The sequence below is a fragment of the Talpa occidentalis genome, unplaced genomic scaffold (assembly GCF_014898055.3).
Source record: "Talpa occidentalis isolate TD23 unplaced genomic scaffold, MPIMG_talOcc4v2.1, whole genome shotgun sequence".
NCBI classification, from domain to species: Eukaryota; Metazoa; Chordata; class Mammalia; order Eulipotyphla; family Talpidae; genus Talpa; species Talpa occidentalis.
Window position 1 is genome coordinate 9627221 of NW_026555331.1, and position 15824 is coordinate 9643044.

The 15824-nt window shown below is 44.2% G+C and overlaps 1 protein-coding gene and 1 long non-coding RNA gene across 7 annotated transcripts in view; one reads left to right on the top strand and one right to left on the bottom strand.

Moving 5' to 3' along the window:
• ASAP1 (ArfGAP with SH3 domain, ankyrin repeat and PH domain 1) overlaps positions 1 to 15824 on the top strand; it is a 284215-nt gene that overhangs the window by 184306 nt on the left and 84085 nt on the right. For all 6 annotated transcript variants that reach the window (XM_054691980.1, XM_054691978.1, XM_054691982.1 and 3 more), the window contains one exon: positions 4277 to 4422. In XM_054691980.1, the coding sequence (XP_054547955.1) occupies positions 4277 to 4422 (146 nt within the window). The remainder of the gene's footprint in view (positions 1 to 4276; positions 4423 to 15824) is intronic.
• LOC129145261 (uncharacterized) lies at positions 3687 to 15701 on the bottom strand. The gene is made up of 3 exons (XR_008550526.1): positions 15584 to 15701; positions 8280 to 8387; positions 3687 to 3858 (listed from the first exon to the last, which is right to left on the bottom strand). It is a non-coding gene; the product is annotated as an uncharacterized LOC129145261 (long non-coding RNA).

The following is a 15824-nucleotide window of genomic DNA, read 5'->3' on the forward strand; positions in this document are numbered from 1 at the left end:
GTTATTGCCAGCCCCTGGGGATGTAGACTCAGTGCCACCATTGATTTCGGAGTGTTGCTGGGAGCCTCTGCCACCAGGTCAGGCTCGCCCTGCAGCAGCTCAAGGTGGGCAACCTGGTGCTTCCATTGTTGTCATCCTGGTCTTCTTGTTCACTGAGCTTTTTATCATGGAGCATCTGGCATGCAGTATCTCACTTAGTCTCCGTCATTCCCCTGGGAGGTCAGTGCCACCCTTACCTCGGTGTTACAGCTGGGGAGGCTGCAGCTTACAAAGGTGAAGTTACTTGACCAAAGAAACCAGACCTGGAATTGGAGCCTCGATCCCTCCCACTTTAGCATGTCCACAAGACACGTTCTGTTGTTACTCCTGTGCTGTGACTGTACTCTCCAGGCCGCTTCCCGGAACCCTGAGTTCACCTTCCATGGGAATGGCTTGCTGAGCTCTGTGACATGTCCCTCTCTCCTCCAGAATCTGCCTCCTCACCCTCACTCCACACCTGTGGAAAAGCCGCTGGGAAAACCTTTAATTTCGTGCGAGGGAATATGTGTGTTTATATAATCTTCCTAGCGAATTGTCAGTGTTAGATTAGAATGAAGTGTGCAGAAAATACTGAAAACGTGAGACATGTCCCTGTGCTATTTGATGTTTAATGCATCTCTCTGTGTTAGAACTAACCGTGCACCTCGGGGTGCTTTTTGGGCACAAGCCACATGGCACATGCCTGGCACCATTCTGGCACCGTCCATTTAATTCTCATCATTTTTACCTTGAACAGGATTATTATTATTGTCCAAAAATACAGATCACAAATTGTTTTATTTCAAAATGTGTATCTACTCTAGGAAGTCTCTCATATGTGTCTGCAGTACAGAGATGTGTGCATACAAACACACACAGACTTGGATAGATAGCACCATTAGTCAGTTATCGAATTAGCAAAACACGTGGATAGGACCTGTTACCCAGCCTGTACTTACATATCAAGTCTGTCTTCTGCCTCTCCCAGCACATCTTATGTTTCCTCTGCTGGATAAGCGTAATGCTTCCCTTGCAGAGTTCTTGCAAGGGTTAAATATGCTATTGTTAAATATAAAAGCATTCAGGTCAGAGAAGACACCAGTGCTCCTTTCCTGTGGCCTGTCTCTGCCTTTGCCACATCATCCTTGGGGTTTTTTTTTTTTTTTTTTTTTTTTTTTGTTTTTTTTTTAAAGATTTATTTATCTATACAAGCACTGGGTACACTCAGAAGCGCGGGAGGGTGAGAGAATTCACCAGAGCCAGAGCGGGGAGCAGAGCAGGCAGACTGACGAAGGACACTGCTGAGGGGAGCAGCGGGCGGCAGGAGAGGGACCCTCGCCAGTGGCCAGGGATCAAACCAGCACTGCGGAGGCTGCGGGCAGCTTTGCAACCCAGCGCTCAACCTCTGCGCCACCTGGGAGGCCCCATCCTTGCTTTTTGATGAGTCCATGGTCCCCGATAGGCTGAGAGCTTTGCCTACTTGTTTCCATTCTCTGCGTGACATTCCCCACCAGAGTAATGACCGTGTCGGGGAGGAAGGGAGGACATTGAGATTGGGTTGAGGGACAGGGTAGAGGAGCAGAAGTGTTCCGGAATAATTTAATTTTTGAGCACATGGATATTCTTTTAATTTAATGATTCTGATATACTTCATTTGAATTATTTTATACTTCAAGAGAACAAAAAGCCTATGTACTTTGTTTCACCATTGAGAGCCCCTTGAAAACAGCTGAAATGGACAGGCAGTTGAATTTCTCTTTGCCGGCGTCCAGCAGCAGAATGGATGTCAGGTGAGGTGGGATGCTCAACAGTGCGAGGAGACTCGGGGCAGACAGAGAAGGATGCAGAGGTGGCGTCTGCCTCCGAGAGACAGCAAACATGTGCATCCTGGCCTCTGAGCTGATGTGGCCTTTCCTTTGTGTTTTTCTGAGCCGCTTCTCTGAGTGAACTTGGATAGTAACCAGAGCTGCATTTTATCTTTTTTATATCTCAGCCTGAAATGCTGACATCTGCTGTAGGCATTATGAATTTTTAATGGGGTGATGATTAGTGACTACTCGACCCTCACTTTACTCACTGGACTGCGATGACATTTATGCCCTTCCTTGTACTCAGGCCTCCTTCCTGAGTCTGTTGCTGCTGCATGCAGTGTTGGAGAGTGAAATATTTTAAAATTTCATCTCAGATTTTGACCAGTCTAGATTGAAGAAGGAAGTGCATCTTCAATTCCTGAAAAGGAAATCAATTAGTCCAAGTCAACAAATACTTACAGAGCCCCAGCTTCCTCAGCCCTCATCACTGTGTTCGTTGGAGGGATGCAGACGTGAGCCAGAGGAGCCGCTCGTGGTCTGGCAGCCAGGAAAGGCCTGTATTTCCACAAATATGATGTGATGTGGTGGAAAATATTGCAATAGAGATACAAAGAAGGGCAAGGAAGGATCCTTGCTAATAAGGGAGGACTTAACAAGAAGAAAAGGGGTGGTATTTGAATGAAGCCTTTAAAGGTACACTTTAAAGTACCTTTGATGTGCGTATTTGTTCCTTTATTCATTAAAAGCATGCATCTGTTGTGAGCCTGCTTAAAAGTTCTTGCTTCCTGAACTCCATGCAGAGGAAGGAAGAGGAAGAGAGTTGAGCACAAGCATCTGAAACGCTTCCATGTGAAAGTGGCACACGCCTTCTCCACTCACATTTCTCTGGGCTGTGCAGGTCGCACTCCATGCCTCACTCAAGAGTGTGGGTGTGGTGGTTTGCCACAGCAGTCTGAGGAGTGGGAACGTGGCATCTGTGAGGAGCGGTGATGTCTGCCCCAAGAGTCACGAGATCTGCTACACAACCTAGCAGGGTCGCACTGGGTGCTATACTGATAACAGACTGCAGGGGATGAGGCCCTTCAACAGAGAGACTGTTGCAGAACCTTTTGCAGTAATTAGGCAAGAGGCGATGTTCTCTGGGGTTCATGGCTGTGAGATGTCTGCTTTTCAATGTCCTTTAAAGGTAGACGCCAAAGGCTTTGCCACTGGATTGCATCCGGGGTATGAGACAGTGAAAAGTCCAGTATGACTTGGTGGATTTCAACCTAAACCACTACAAGAATGTGTTTTGCCATTGACTGAGATAGGGGACTGCAGAGGGAAAAGGGCTGGAGGTAGAACATCAGGGTTTATTTCATATGTTAACATGGAGTGTAGTTATTGGACCTCTGACACTAAATAGGCAACTAAGATCTAAGTTTTTTTCAAGGGTAGGGTCTTGTCTGGGGATGTCAGTTTGGGAGTTGTCAGCTGATAGAAAATTATTTAAAAATCTTAAGATGGAGATCCAAAGAGAATGAGCCCAGGTTTAGGCCAGAGACTAAGGCCAGGGCCCCCAAACATGCTAAGGTCAAGGAGATGACGATTCAGCAAAGACGATGGCGGAGAGCAGCGTGAGCTGGGAGGACGGTCAGAAGGGGATGATACCCTGGAAGCCAAATAAAGGGAGGACTGCAAGGAGGTGGGAGCTGTTACCACGAGGGGACTTTCACTCTTGAGAGATTTGAATACTTAACAAGAAGTCTAAACTTGTCAGCTCCTCAGCACCACACTTTTTGTAGGATAGACTATTAGTCTTGTTTAAATAGATCAGAAAATCAAAGCTTGGCAAGAGAAAGTTTACTCACATTTTATTAGTATCTCTTACGTGCTGGCTAGGACAGAAGCTGTGGTAGCTAAAAAAAACTGCTAAGGTGGGTGGCAGGACCAAACTTCAAACCAGCATCTTTCTGATCCACACCTGCCCATTTTGCACCAACAGCTGTATATGGAAAAGCATTTTACACACTGCTCCTCACACCTGGGGCTTAAACAGAATGAAAGAGAATTAAGATTAGTTGCAGAGGAAGAAAAAATGTTTGAATTACTGGATTTTTCTTTTGCATGACATGATTGATTTGCTAAGGAGAATTTTTTCCTTTTTTCCCCAATAATCATACTTTCTTAATTGTTCGAAAGTGTGATCACTTGACTCCTCAGACAGAGGAACGGGGGCCGCTGTGGATTGACTGGAATGTAAGTGAGCTACATGCTGTGATAGAAAAGGGGGGGCTCCTTTAATAGAATGAGGACATTCAGTGTCCTGCTGACCCCTGCCTGGACATGCGCAATAAATATACTGACATAGTTTCTCTTTGCTTTTTCTAGTCATCAGTCAATGTGCAAAATAACTTGTCATTGTGGCAAATAATAACTCAGACTCCTCCTCCTCCTTTCTTTTTTAGATCATGTGCAGAATGAAGAAAACTATGCACAAGTGCTTGATAAATTCGGAAGTAATTTTTTAAGTCGAGACAACCCAGATCTTGGGACCGCTTTTGTGAAGTTCTCTACTCTTACCAAGGAACTGTCCACACTGCTGAAAAATCTGGTAAGCCATTTTTCATACAGCTTTTTTTTTTTTTAAATTATAGCCTAATTAAAGCATAAGAAAATTGTAATGAGAAAAGTAATCTTTACTCAACCTTTCAGTCCTATGGATTAAGGAAAAATTAAAATTAAAAAAAATTTTTTCAGTTCTTGGTATGGAGGCACATTTAAAGAAAATACCAATGCGAAATCCCTAGAATTTATGCCTTTGACTCTACTGGTATTAGGGTTGATATATTGAATCCAAGGAGATTGTTGAACTAAATTTAAATTCTCTTCCTCTGCTGCTGTTTTGCTTTTGTTTCAGATAACTTTTAGCTACTTTTACTCTTTAAGGTGTGGCGTGATGATGATTTCTGTCAAATATACATTGGAGATCCACGTTACAAGTGATACATCTCATTTGTGTGAAGACGTTCATGTATTTTGATCATAATTCATGCCTTCAAATCCACACGCCCTTTTCACCCATGCCAAAAAAAAAGATTTTGAGATTTAGGGAATCTGTGGTTCCAGAAGTAGATGACAAGAAGGATCTCTAAAACCCTGGAACCTCAGGGAACTGACCTTCGGAGGTGGACACAGCATGGGGGCTGGGCATCTGTGAGCCAGGCAGCCTTGTCTGGGCTTCCCTGCCCTCCCCACCCTCACTGTGTAGATGTTTAATAACTCTCTTATCTTCTAAGTCCCAAGAGATGGGGTACAAGAAAGTGGAAAGCTGCCCAAGGAAAGCTGTGTGTACTATCCTTTCCTCAGCCCTACCCTGGAAAAGAGCTGCTGCTTCCTTCCCTCCCGCTGACTGCCCCAGTCTGTGTTGTACCTTTGCCTCCTTAAAGCATCAAGGTCAAGATGTCTTGAGTCAGTTACGTAGGTATCAGCTACTTAATGGCCTGTGTGAGAAGCTTGTCACAAATCTACTTGATACAACAGCTACTGTACAGAGGAATACATTCTACTGGGAAAATGAGAACTACCTACCCCATGAAGTATGTTGACCTGATTATTTGGCCAGTCAGAATATTCTTTTCTTTCTCTCATACTAGAGAAACATATTTGTGTATGTGTCTGACAATTTAATTCTAATTAACTTGAATGGTTGTTTATGCCGTTGAGCTAGTCTTACACAGTGACAACTAATCCTAAAGAAAATAAATGTTGGAAATAGAAATATGACTTATTTTCAGAAACTTGAGAAAGGATGATTTTGAACTTACCACCCACATGTTCCCACACTCCAGGGTTTATTTGACAAATCCCTGATATTTCCATAAAGATTATATATATCTTTTTCAGATGGGGGCCCTCTAACTTTTCCTCCTGCCAGGTCATGCCTGCCTCCGCAGGCGGCACCACAGGCGGGGTGGTGTGGTGGGAAATGAGGAAGTGAAACGAGGCTCCGACAGCTCACTTGGGTAATAGCTGGTGGAGACTCGCTCCAGGAGGAAGTTCTATTTTCCCCATGGTGGGCGTTTTCATAGGAGTAGCTTGCTAACCTCTAGTGTCCATGTATTTGGCTTAAGTCAAGAGTCATCATGTCCATGTTTCCTAGCGTCACATCGACACTTCCTGCATAGCCAGTCCCCTCCCTCTGTGGAGACATGCCATCCTTACAAATCTTTGTGCTCAGGCACTGCTTAGCTTCCCCTAAACACACCCCAAACTCCAGACCTCCTCCTTCCATGTCTACTCCCCTTTAAGAAGTAGAAGTCTAAGAAAATTCTAGAAGAAGTTGCTGAACAGCCCAATTCATTTAATTGAAAAAATAAAAACAAACATTTTCCTTTGAAGATAGTGTGGATTCCTGCCAAGGGAGCAGGTAAAAGAATCAGCCTGTACTACAGTTGGTTTCTGAGGACCACTATTCTCAGGGAATAAAAAGACCGTCCCAGGCATACAGGCAGCCTGACAGCAAGTCAGCAGCTTGCTGCCTCCCTTTTCATGTTTTGCCAGGGAAGGGAAGCAGAGGGGGCAGAGGAAGCCCAGCCCTCAGGGAGGGGCGGGATTTCTGGGTCAGCTTGCAAGCACCACAGTCCCCTCATGAGGAGTGTGGGGAGCACTCCCAGCTTGTAGATGCTCTGGAACACCCTCCTGGGAACCAGGGTTTCTCAGGAGATTCCCCAAAGTGCTGTTCTCTGAGGCTCATGAAGACTGCGGGGCTGAGGCTGGATTTATAGCCAGGTTCTCACTTAAAGCTGACCTGCCTCTGAGGACTTCGTTGTCGCTGGTGAACTCCCAGCTCCTGAGAGTCCACGTACCAAGCCACGACTTAAGTAACTGACTCTCCCTCTCCCTCCCCTCCACATCCAAGAACAAGATTTTAGGTAAAAAGTTGTTTCCCTCTTAAAACAGGGTGAAAAGGGCTGTGAAGTGTCGGTGGTGGGAGGAATATGCATTTTGGTCTCAATCAGACATGGAATCCCATCTCCACCTTCCTAGCTTTTGAGGCTCGGCACATCACGTAACTCCTTTAATGCTGTTTTCCTTCAGTGTGCACAGAAATAATAGTATCGGTTTCTTGGAAGCGATGGGAGTGCATAGAAATCATGGAAGTAGATCACCAAGCACTGCGCCTGACACATGGAACTTGCTTAAAAGCTAGCTTTGAATATTTCCATCTTTTTTGTGTGGTCTCTACAGCAGTTGCTGTGTAAAGGCGGGTGTGGGGGTTCCTGTTCCATTTTACAGATAAGTGCGCCAAACCTCAAAAAAAGAATAGGCCTGGGGAGTGGAATTAGCGCCTGAGCTCAAGTTCTCTAAGGACCATGCACAGTTTCAGTGGTGCTGCTCCCCACCAGGTACACGGCCACCACGTTGCCTTTGTGGGCTCTGTGGACGCCAGGGACCCACCCATGTGCCACTGGAACCTGTCCGTGGTCGTCAGACTCCTGTTGTGTTCGCTGCAGCCTGCTTTCTTGCCAGCTTTTCCCTCTTAGTTTCCCTCATTATAAGTTCTAGTAGATTGAAGAGGGAGAGGTTCGCCAGTAGTAGTTCTCAAACTTTTTGATCTTAGGACACCAATCTTAAAAATGACTGAGGACACCAAAGGGCTTTTGTTTATGGGGACTGTTTCTATCCATCTTTGCTGTTTGTGCATTTAAAGCTAAGAAATTTTAAAATCCCTTCATTCATTTTGTTGCAATATGTGGTTTTGGGTGAAGAAGGCAAAAGTGGGCCCTCATCCGTGAGCCTGTCAAAACCTGACAAGTGTTGGTTCTTAAAAGTTACTAGAATTGTGGGCCTCCCCGGGGGCGCAGCGGTTGAGCGCTGGGTTGCGAAGCTGCCCGCAGCCTCTGCAGCGCCGGTTCGATCCCCGGCTGCTCCCCGGCCACCGGAGGAGGGTCCTACATGGCACGCAGACCTCTCCTGCCGCCCGCTGCTCCCCTCAGCAGTGTCCTTCGGTCCTTCTGCCTGCTCTGCTCCCCGCTCTGGCTCTGGTGAATTCTCTCACCCTCCTGCGCTTCTGACTGTACCCAGTGCTTGTATAAACAAAAACAAAACAAACAAATAAAATAAATAAATAAAACATGCCTCTAAAAAAAAAAAAAAAAGTTACTAGAATTGTGAATTTGAAACCATGCAAATGAACTTTAAGTATCCGGAAGCTGTCAAGCTCATGGTAACAGAAGTTTTCCAGAATTTTAACTTTCCCTGAAAACTCCAATTTTATCATTAGCAACAAATACTATCACTTGTTTATCTTGCAGTGACAGGCTCTTTCATTTTTGAGAAAATGTTTGCCAAATACTCAAGTCTCCGTTCCACAGTTTGTCAGTCATTCTTTTGAAGGAAAACAGTGGTGTTTCTCTAAAAAAACAAAAACCTAACCTAACAAATAAAACCAGCTAATTCAGCTTGTACCTCAAGATATCCGTGTGTCTTGGTGTGATGCCCTTGAAAGTACTTTATGCAACTCCCCGGGGTAACATAAAGGCATCAGAAGTTTCCCTTCGGTTACTTTTGCATTGTCTGTGCAAATGTCAAAAGTAGAAAAGTCACATAAATCCTCTCAGTTATTATAAAAAAATTATAAAAAATACTTTTGACCTTGGGGACCTCTAGGGACCTATGGACCATGGTTTGAGAGTCACTGGCATCCGAAATCAAGGGCTTTGGTGTGACTCCAACCCTGCCCCCAAGTAGGTTGATGTTGCCTAACTTTTGAGCATGAGTTTCCTCACTGGGAGGGTGAGGAAAGGTACCCTTACTACCTACCTCTTTGTTTGCATGAATTTCAAATCATACCACCCACCTGAGAAACTTGGTAAACTGCAAAGTCCTTGAGTCACACAGAGTGGATTGTTAACATATTAATAGACTGCATTAATATTCAAACAACATGGTATTAATAGCCACTGCAAGGGACTTAATGTGTTTCTTTCTACTATAAAAAGAACATATGCCTAGTGGGGAAAATTTAAAATACAAGGATAAAATTGTGCTTTCTCTTTCATAGTCCCCCTACCCAGAGATAACCATCACTGATATTTGGGGCTTATCTTTCTAGTCCTCTTTTCTGCAGCTTCTTTTACGCCCAGATAGATGAAATTCCATGTTCTAAGCAATTTGTATTTCACTAGATTTTCCTTGGTGCTGGCCTTAGAGCATACACACTTTCCCTGCGGGGACTAGTTACAGATTCTGAAGCTTGTGAGACTGGCACTTTCCAAAGAACCCCCTGTAAAGATTCCTCATCCCTGGCACGTCAGCCCTCCCAGTTGTGAGGTCAGCAGTGGGGCACCTGCCTGATGGGAAGCCAGGGACCAGAGTGCGTAGGCTCAGATACTTGCCTGTCCTCTGGGGCCACCCAAGTACATGTAGAAATCTCTTTTGTCTTTTAGTTCCATGTTCTTTCTATCACTCAGTGTTCTTGTCACCGGAAAGTGAATTCCAGGAAGTTCCTGATTTCGAACAAGATGACCTGCCATTTATGCTTTTTTCTGATTAAAGTCTAAATCATTCAGAATTGAAGAGATGGAGAACTGTGGTGGTGAGCAGGGTGACAGGAGGGTGCTCAAAGGAATCCTTGTGTTGGTGCTTCATCTTGATTATGGTGCAGGTTCCACGAACCTGTACGGGTGGTGAAAGGTGTGTTTTGTCATGGAACTGTCAATGTACCAAGACACACCAGACTGCATCCACCAACTGGTGAAACTCGAGTCAGCTCTGTACCCAGTGGTCATCTTGTGCCATCGTTAATCCAGGTTCTGATGGCGTACTGTACAGCACACGTCAGATGTTACCCCTGGGAGGAGAAGCTGGCGGATGGGAGCAGGGGGACCTGTCTGTGTTATTTTTGCGAGTAGACAAATTTTTCAAAATAAAAAGTTTGAAGAAAAGTGCAAGTCAGCAAATTCTCGTCAGGGAGGGAAAGTGTTTAGTCATAGCTATGCAAGGGAAACAAAAGCCATTGGAATTATGTCAAGTTAAAAAGTTTTTATACGGTGGGAAAAGATGGTGTATAAAATCTTTTATACAAAAAGATTAAAAAGACACTCTTTTGAATGGGAGAAAATATTCACACAATATATAGCTGATAAGGGGTTAATTGATATCCAAGATGTATTAAAAAAAAAAAAACCTCACAATGCAGCAGTTAAAAAAACAACCCGATTAATAAGTGGTCAGCAGTTCTGAGCAGACGGTTCACCCAAGCGGAGATCCGGAAGGCCAACAGACACGTGGAAAAAAAGGTTCATTATTACTTCCAGTAAGAGTTGCAGGTTAAAATCACAGTGAGATACCATCCAGCAGCAAGTGTCGAAGAGGGTTCAGCAAAAGGGGAGCCCCGTGATACCATTGGTGTCACGGTGGGGCATGTGACCTGGTGCAGCCACTATGGAAAGCCATCTGGATTTACCTTAAAAAACTAAAAGTGGAAATGCCGTGTGACCCAGCAATCTCACTCTTGGGCATCTGTCCAAAGAATGCAACCGTCAGCACAAAGACCCACATCCTCCGCAGTGTTTGTAGCAACACTATTTACCATAGCCAGGACGTGATGGCCGCCTTAATGCCCATCAGTAAACAGATCAAGAAGATGTGGTCTGTCCACACTAGGGAATATTACTCAGCCATAGAAAGATGAAATGCAGCCATGTCCACCAAAATGGAGGGAGTTTGAGAGAATTATGTAAAGCAAATAAGAACAGTGAAAATCAAACTCTGGACATTTACATAGCAGATGATTTGATAAAGCAATTTGTGTAACCTGGTGGACATCGGTCAACACCACGAAGCTCTGAGTTCGGGAGGATCTGGTGGACATGGACGTAAAAGGGAGGTGGTGGGGACAATATGCCTAAAAAAAACCTTCTGGGGAGGGATGTCAGGCAAATCTGAAACTTGAAGAGTTGGAAATAAACCAGTGGAGGAGAGTCAGGTTAGGTAAATGAAAACAGTTTATACAGCTCTCTTTGAAGCTGAATATGTGGATGAAGAGATCAGTAAAATAACTAGTACATCATATTTTTCCCCTTGAAGAATGAATTGTGAATAAATGAATGAACAAACGAAAGATCACTGTGCCGTGAGACCTCAGTTGGAGACGAGGGCCAGGCCTGGCACCAACTTCCCCCGCTGATTTGTACATCTATCTTTAGACCAAAAAACCAACTCAGGGCTTAGACCTCAAGGAGGACTTCACCAGCAGCATCCGTGCTGAGGAAGCGCGGTGGTAGACACCACCCCCGCCACCATCACGACCTAGAGATCTGTAGCAAGGAACCCTACAGCCAGGACACAGCTAAGTCTGCTGCGGAAACTGCGTGGATTGAGCCAAGTCCACCTTCACCCACTTGTGCTGAAGAGGCTGTTCCTAAGTCCAGCACCCGTCACCTCCATGCGTCTCCCAAACCATCAGGAAGATGAAGGCCCTAGCCAGGGGCACAGTGGCCAAGGATGTGGGACCCTAATGGAGGGAGGAGGAGAGAAAACACTGCAGGGCTGCTGTCATCTGCTCAAGACCAGGCAAGAGCCTCACCCTTAGCCAGCAGGCCCTGGACTCTGTGAGGTCACAGCCATCCTGTTTTCTAGTCTTTGCAAGGCCAGGGGAGTACAGCACCCCAGCCAAGCCCAGGACCCTGCCCAGCCATACCAAGCCACCCCTGCACTCCCAAGCCCACAACTCTGATCCTGCCTCGTTAAGAAGATTTTGGATGCAGATTGTGGATGCACCCCCACCTGCCAAGTGCAGTGTAAAACGGAGCAAAATCAAACTCTCCTCTGATATTTCTTTAGACCATTGATCTATAACCAACTTTTCACTCTTTTTTTTTTTTTTTTAAGATTTATTTATTTATACAAGAACCAGGTTACAGGCCAGATGCACGGGAGAATGAGAGGATTCACCAGAGACAGAGCGGGGAATAGAATAGGCAGACTGACTGAAATACACTGCTGAGGGGAGCAGCAGGTGAGACAGGAGAGGTCTGCTCGCCATGTGGGACCTCGCCGGCCGGCCAGCATTGAACCAGCACTGCAGGGGATGCGGACAGCTTCACAGCACAGGGCTCAACCGCCTGCACAACCAGGGGAGGCCCCCAACTTTTCACTGTTACAGATTTTTTTAAACCAGTTTGTCTTGAATTTCTCCCTCCAGTTAAGAGTCCTTAAGGTAGTCATTAATTGGAAGCTAGCATTTCCTCCCAGAAGTGACTCTAGTTGTCAGGTTTGAATATGTCTAGGAAATGCTGCCTCCTAGTGGTGAGAAGCCAGAGACTTGTGGACATGATCTGTTTTCTTGGTGTTTTTAATGTTTGTGGCAAGGTGGTTAAGAGCTTGGGGTTTTTATGTGAAATGCTTAACATAGCATTTGGTTCATAGTATATGTTTAGTAAATAATGGCCTTTTCAAATTACTAGAAATATTTCTTTGGTTGACTTGCCAGTCTCTGAATTCATCCTTCCTTTACATAAAAATGCCTTCGTGAGAGCAAAGAATATAAAATGGAGCAAAGAAAGTTTGTTCAATAAATGGTGCTGGGAAAACTGGGTCGCTACATGCAAAAGAATGAAGCTTGACTACTGCCTCACACCATGCACAAAAACTAACTCAAAATGGATTAAAGAACTAGACATAAGACCCGAAATCATGAAATATATAGAAGGAAATATAGGCGAAACACTGCATGACGTAAACCTCAGAAACATCTTTAAAAACTCATCACCCAAAGCAGTGATAGCGAAGGCAAAGATAAACAGCTGGGACTGTATCAAATTAAAGAGCTTCTGCACAGCAAAAGAGATAGTGACCAAAGCAGACGCCCCACCGACTGGGAGAAAATTTTTGCGCTCAACACTAATGATAAAGGACTGATCACAAAAATCTACAAAGAGTGAAGAGTCTCAACAAAAACAAAGTAAATAATCCAGTCAAAAAATGGGCAGAAGGTCTAAAAAGGAACTTTTCCAAAGAGGAAATGTGAAAGGCCAACAGGCATAAGAAAAAATGTTCAGCATCACTTGTCATCAGGGAAATGCAAATCAAAAGTAAAAATGAGGTACCATCTAACACCAGTGAGAACAGCACATACTAAAAAAACTAGCAACAACAAATGTTGGCGAGGATGTGGAGAAAAAGGAACTCTCCTGCACTGCTGGTGGGAGTGCAAACTGGTCCAACCACTATGGAGAGCTGTGTGGAGATTCCTCGACCTGCTAAAGATGGAGCTTCCATAGGATCCAGCAATTCCACTCCTAGGTATTTACCCAAAGGACACAGAATCATTAATTCAAAAGGGCACCTGCACCCCTATGTTTATAGCGGCACTATTTACAATAGCTAGGCTATGGAAACAACACAAATGCCCCAAAATAGATGACTGGATCAAGAAGAGGTGGTCCATATACACAATGGAATATTACTCGGCCATCAAGAAAGATAAACTCATGCCATTTGCAGCAACATGGATGGCGCTGGAAGGGATCATGCTCAGCGAAATAAGCCAGAAAGAAAAAGAAAAATACCAGATGGTCTCACTCATAGCAGGAATTTAGAAAACTTAAATAAGGGACCAGAAAAAAGACTAATTATAATAAAGTAAAAATCAAAATCAATTAGCAACTATAAACCAGAAACACACTACGGGGTGGGGGGTGGGGAGGAGTAGGAGGGATTACGGTCAAAATAAGAGGGGTGGGAATCGTATGGGGACCATAACCAAGATGAAAATGCATATATTGTGCAAAAATGATGTAAAAAATATATATAATTAAAAAAATGCCTTCGTGATCAAAGCCAGCTCCAGACATAGCAAATTGTTTGTTCTTCCTGAATTATAGGAATTATAGAAATCTTCTATGCCTTTATGCACTTTTGTCCCTTCTGCTTTGAATGACCTCTAATAGTTAAGCTGTTAATGATTGAGGATTTCTTTACAATGCAGCTTTCTTGTTAGGAAAAAAGAAAGCAGGATGATCTTGACTTTTTACTGTTTCTAGTATTTCTTGTCATTTGTTTGATTAAATAGACAGTGCTGAAATTAAGTTCAACTTTTTAACCATCGCAAGGACACTCACTGCTTCTAAAACGGTTTGGGGTCCCTCTTATGCCCCTTATCGGACCCTCTTTGCCTGTGATCCTGTGGAACAAGCTAAGGAGTTAACAGAGAACTGCATCCATTTAATTACCAAACCACAAATGGGACCAGAAAACAGTAGCTGGTGGACTGAAATAGATTCTCAGTGGACGGAGAAAAACCATCTCACCCATATCCCAGAAGGCCCAGCACAGCGGGAGTTCTAGAAAAGAACAGGTGCTTGGTGGTGGGAGAACTAGAGGGGCTACCCCTGAGGGGAGAAATCAAATATGGTACAAAAATTAATAACCATGTAAGAAAATAAATAAGCTCAACAAAGCAATTTTAAGAAAAAAGGAAATGTATGTGAAGACCTCTTTTTAAATAGTAGGGGGTTCCCAGGAGGATCCTTGTCCCGTCAGAGCTCTGTGCCTCTGATTCCTCCTCGTCCCGAGCCTGTGGAGAGGCTGCAGCTTGCACAAGGGCCTGCGTCTCCTTTACAGTTAGAGGCGGCTGTTGCTTCAGAGCTGTGGGAGCAGAGGGAAGATTTCCCCAGCTGCAGCGCATTTCCTGTTTGCAGTCTCCAACTGCAGCGGGCATGGTGGTTTGGGTTAGGGATTGTTTTTACTTTCTTGGCTTTTCTTCTTTTCTTTCTCCCTCAAATGAGAATCGCTGGGCATGTGCAGGTTGGATCCTCAGTTATAGGAAGCAAGTTATTTCTTAAGTTCTTTGAAATCCTGCAGTGGTATGGCTAGCAGTTGACTGGTAGCCTCTGGGTTATGTTTCAAACCTCATCTTTATGCAAAATGATAATCCGTGATAGGAAGGTTTTGGCATTTAATCTGCCAGATACTGCCTCATGTCCTGATAGGCTTCCCCGCCAATTAATATTATGGGACATCTCGTGAAGTGAGAGCTGTCCGTGTGGGTGGGAGGATGGGTAAGAGGGAGATTTTCTTTTCCCCTTCTGTTATAAAAGTCAGATGTGTTCACATAAAATTCCAAAGTATGAAAAAAATTAAGAAAATAATCATTATATAATTCTAACTAAATACGATACAAGATGTCCTTCAAAACAGTTTCAGAGATTTAATCACAGAGATGTGATAATTTAGATGCAAAGAGTGTGTGTGTGTGTGTGTGTGTGTGTACACACATACAAATATATGTCTCTATCTAAGTCCTCAATCTCTTATTCAGAACAAAACTCTTGGCATTAGTGTTTCAAAATTGTACAGATTTCAGAAAGGTACCAAGTTGCATAAACTGTGTATTATATAACACCTCCCCCCTCTCCAGTGACTTCTCACACTAGTCCTCATAATTAAACATACATTTATCTCTGCGGTGAAGCGGGGATATTTACATGAAGTGAGGTAAGTAAAAGACTCTGGGGTCCTGCCTTAGTTCAGTTCCGCACTTACCACTAAGTGAATTCAGGTCAGGTCAGACATTACTGCCAAATGAGTTTGTTATTGTACATGTTTTGCAAACTTTTTTTAAAGCTTGCCAGCTCTCCATGACCATATCCAAAAAACTGCAAAATCACTTTTAACAGGCTACCTCATGTTTCACTGTATAACTAAGATGCAACTGATTTCCTATAAAGGATTTGATTTTCACCTTCACTAATCCAGGCGTACCTTACCTTAAATACAGGAAAGTTTACCAAAGGTGTATTTCCTCCTTGTGTCCACGTCCACTGAGGGGCAGTGCTCCATACAGTGACAGTAATTCAGGGACCCAGGCACACAGAATCGTCTGGGTCTCAGCAGAGTCTGCCAGGGAGGACAGAGAGAGCAACCAGCCATGTGCAGACTTGTCACCGCTTTCCCTGACGCAGTGACTGTGCTCTTGGCCCCTTGCAGGAAGTAGAATGGAGCTAATGG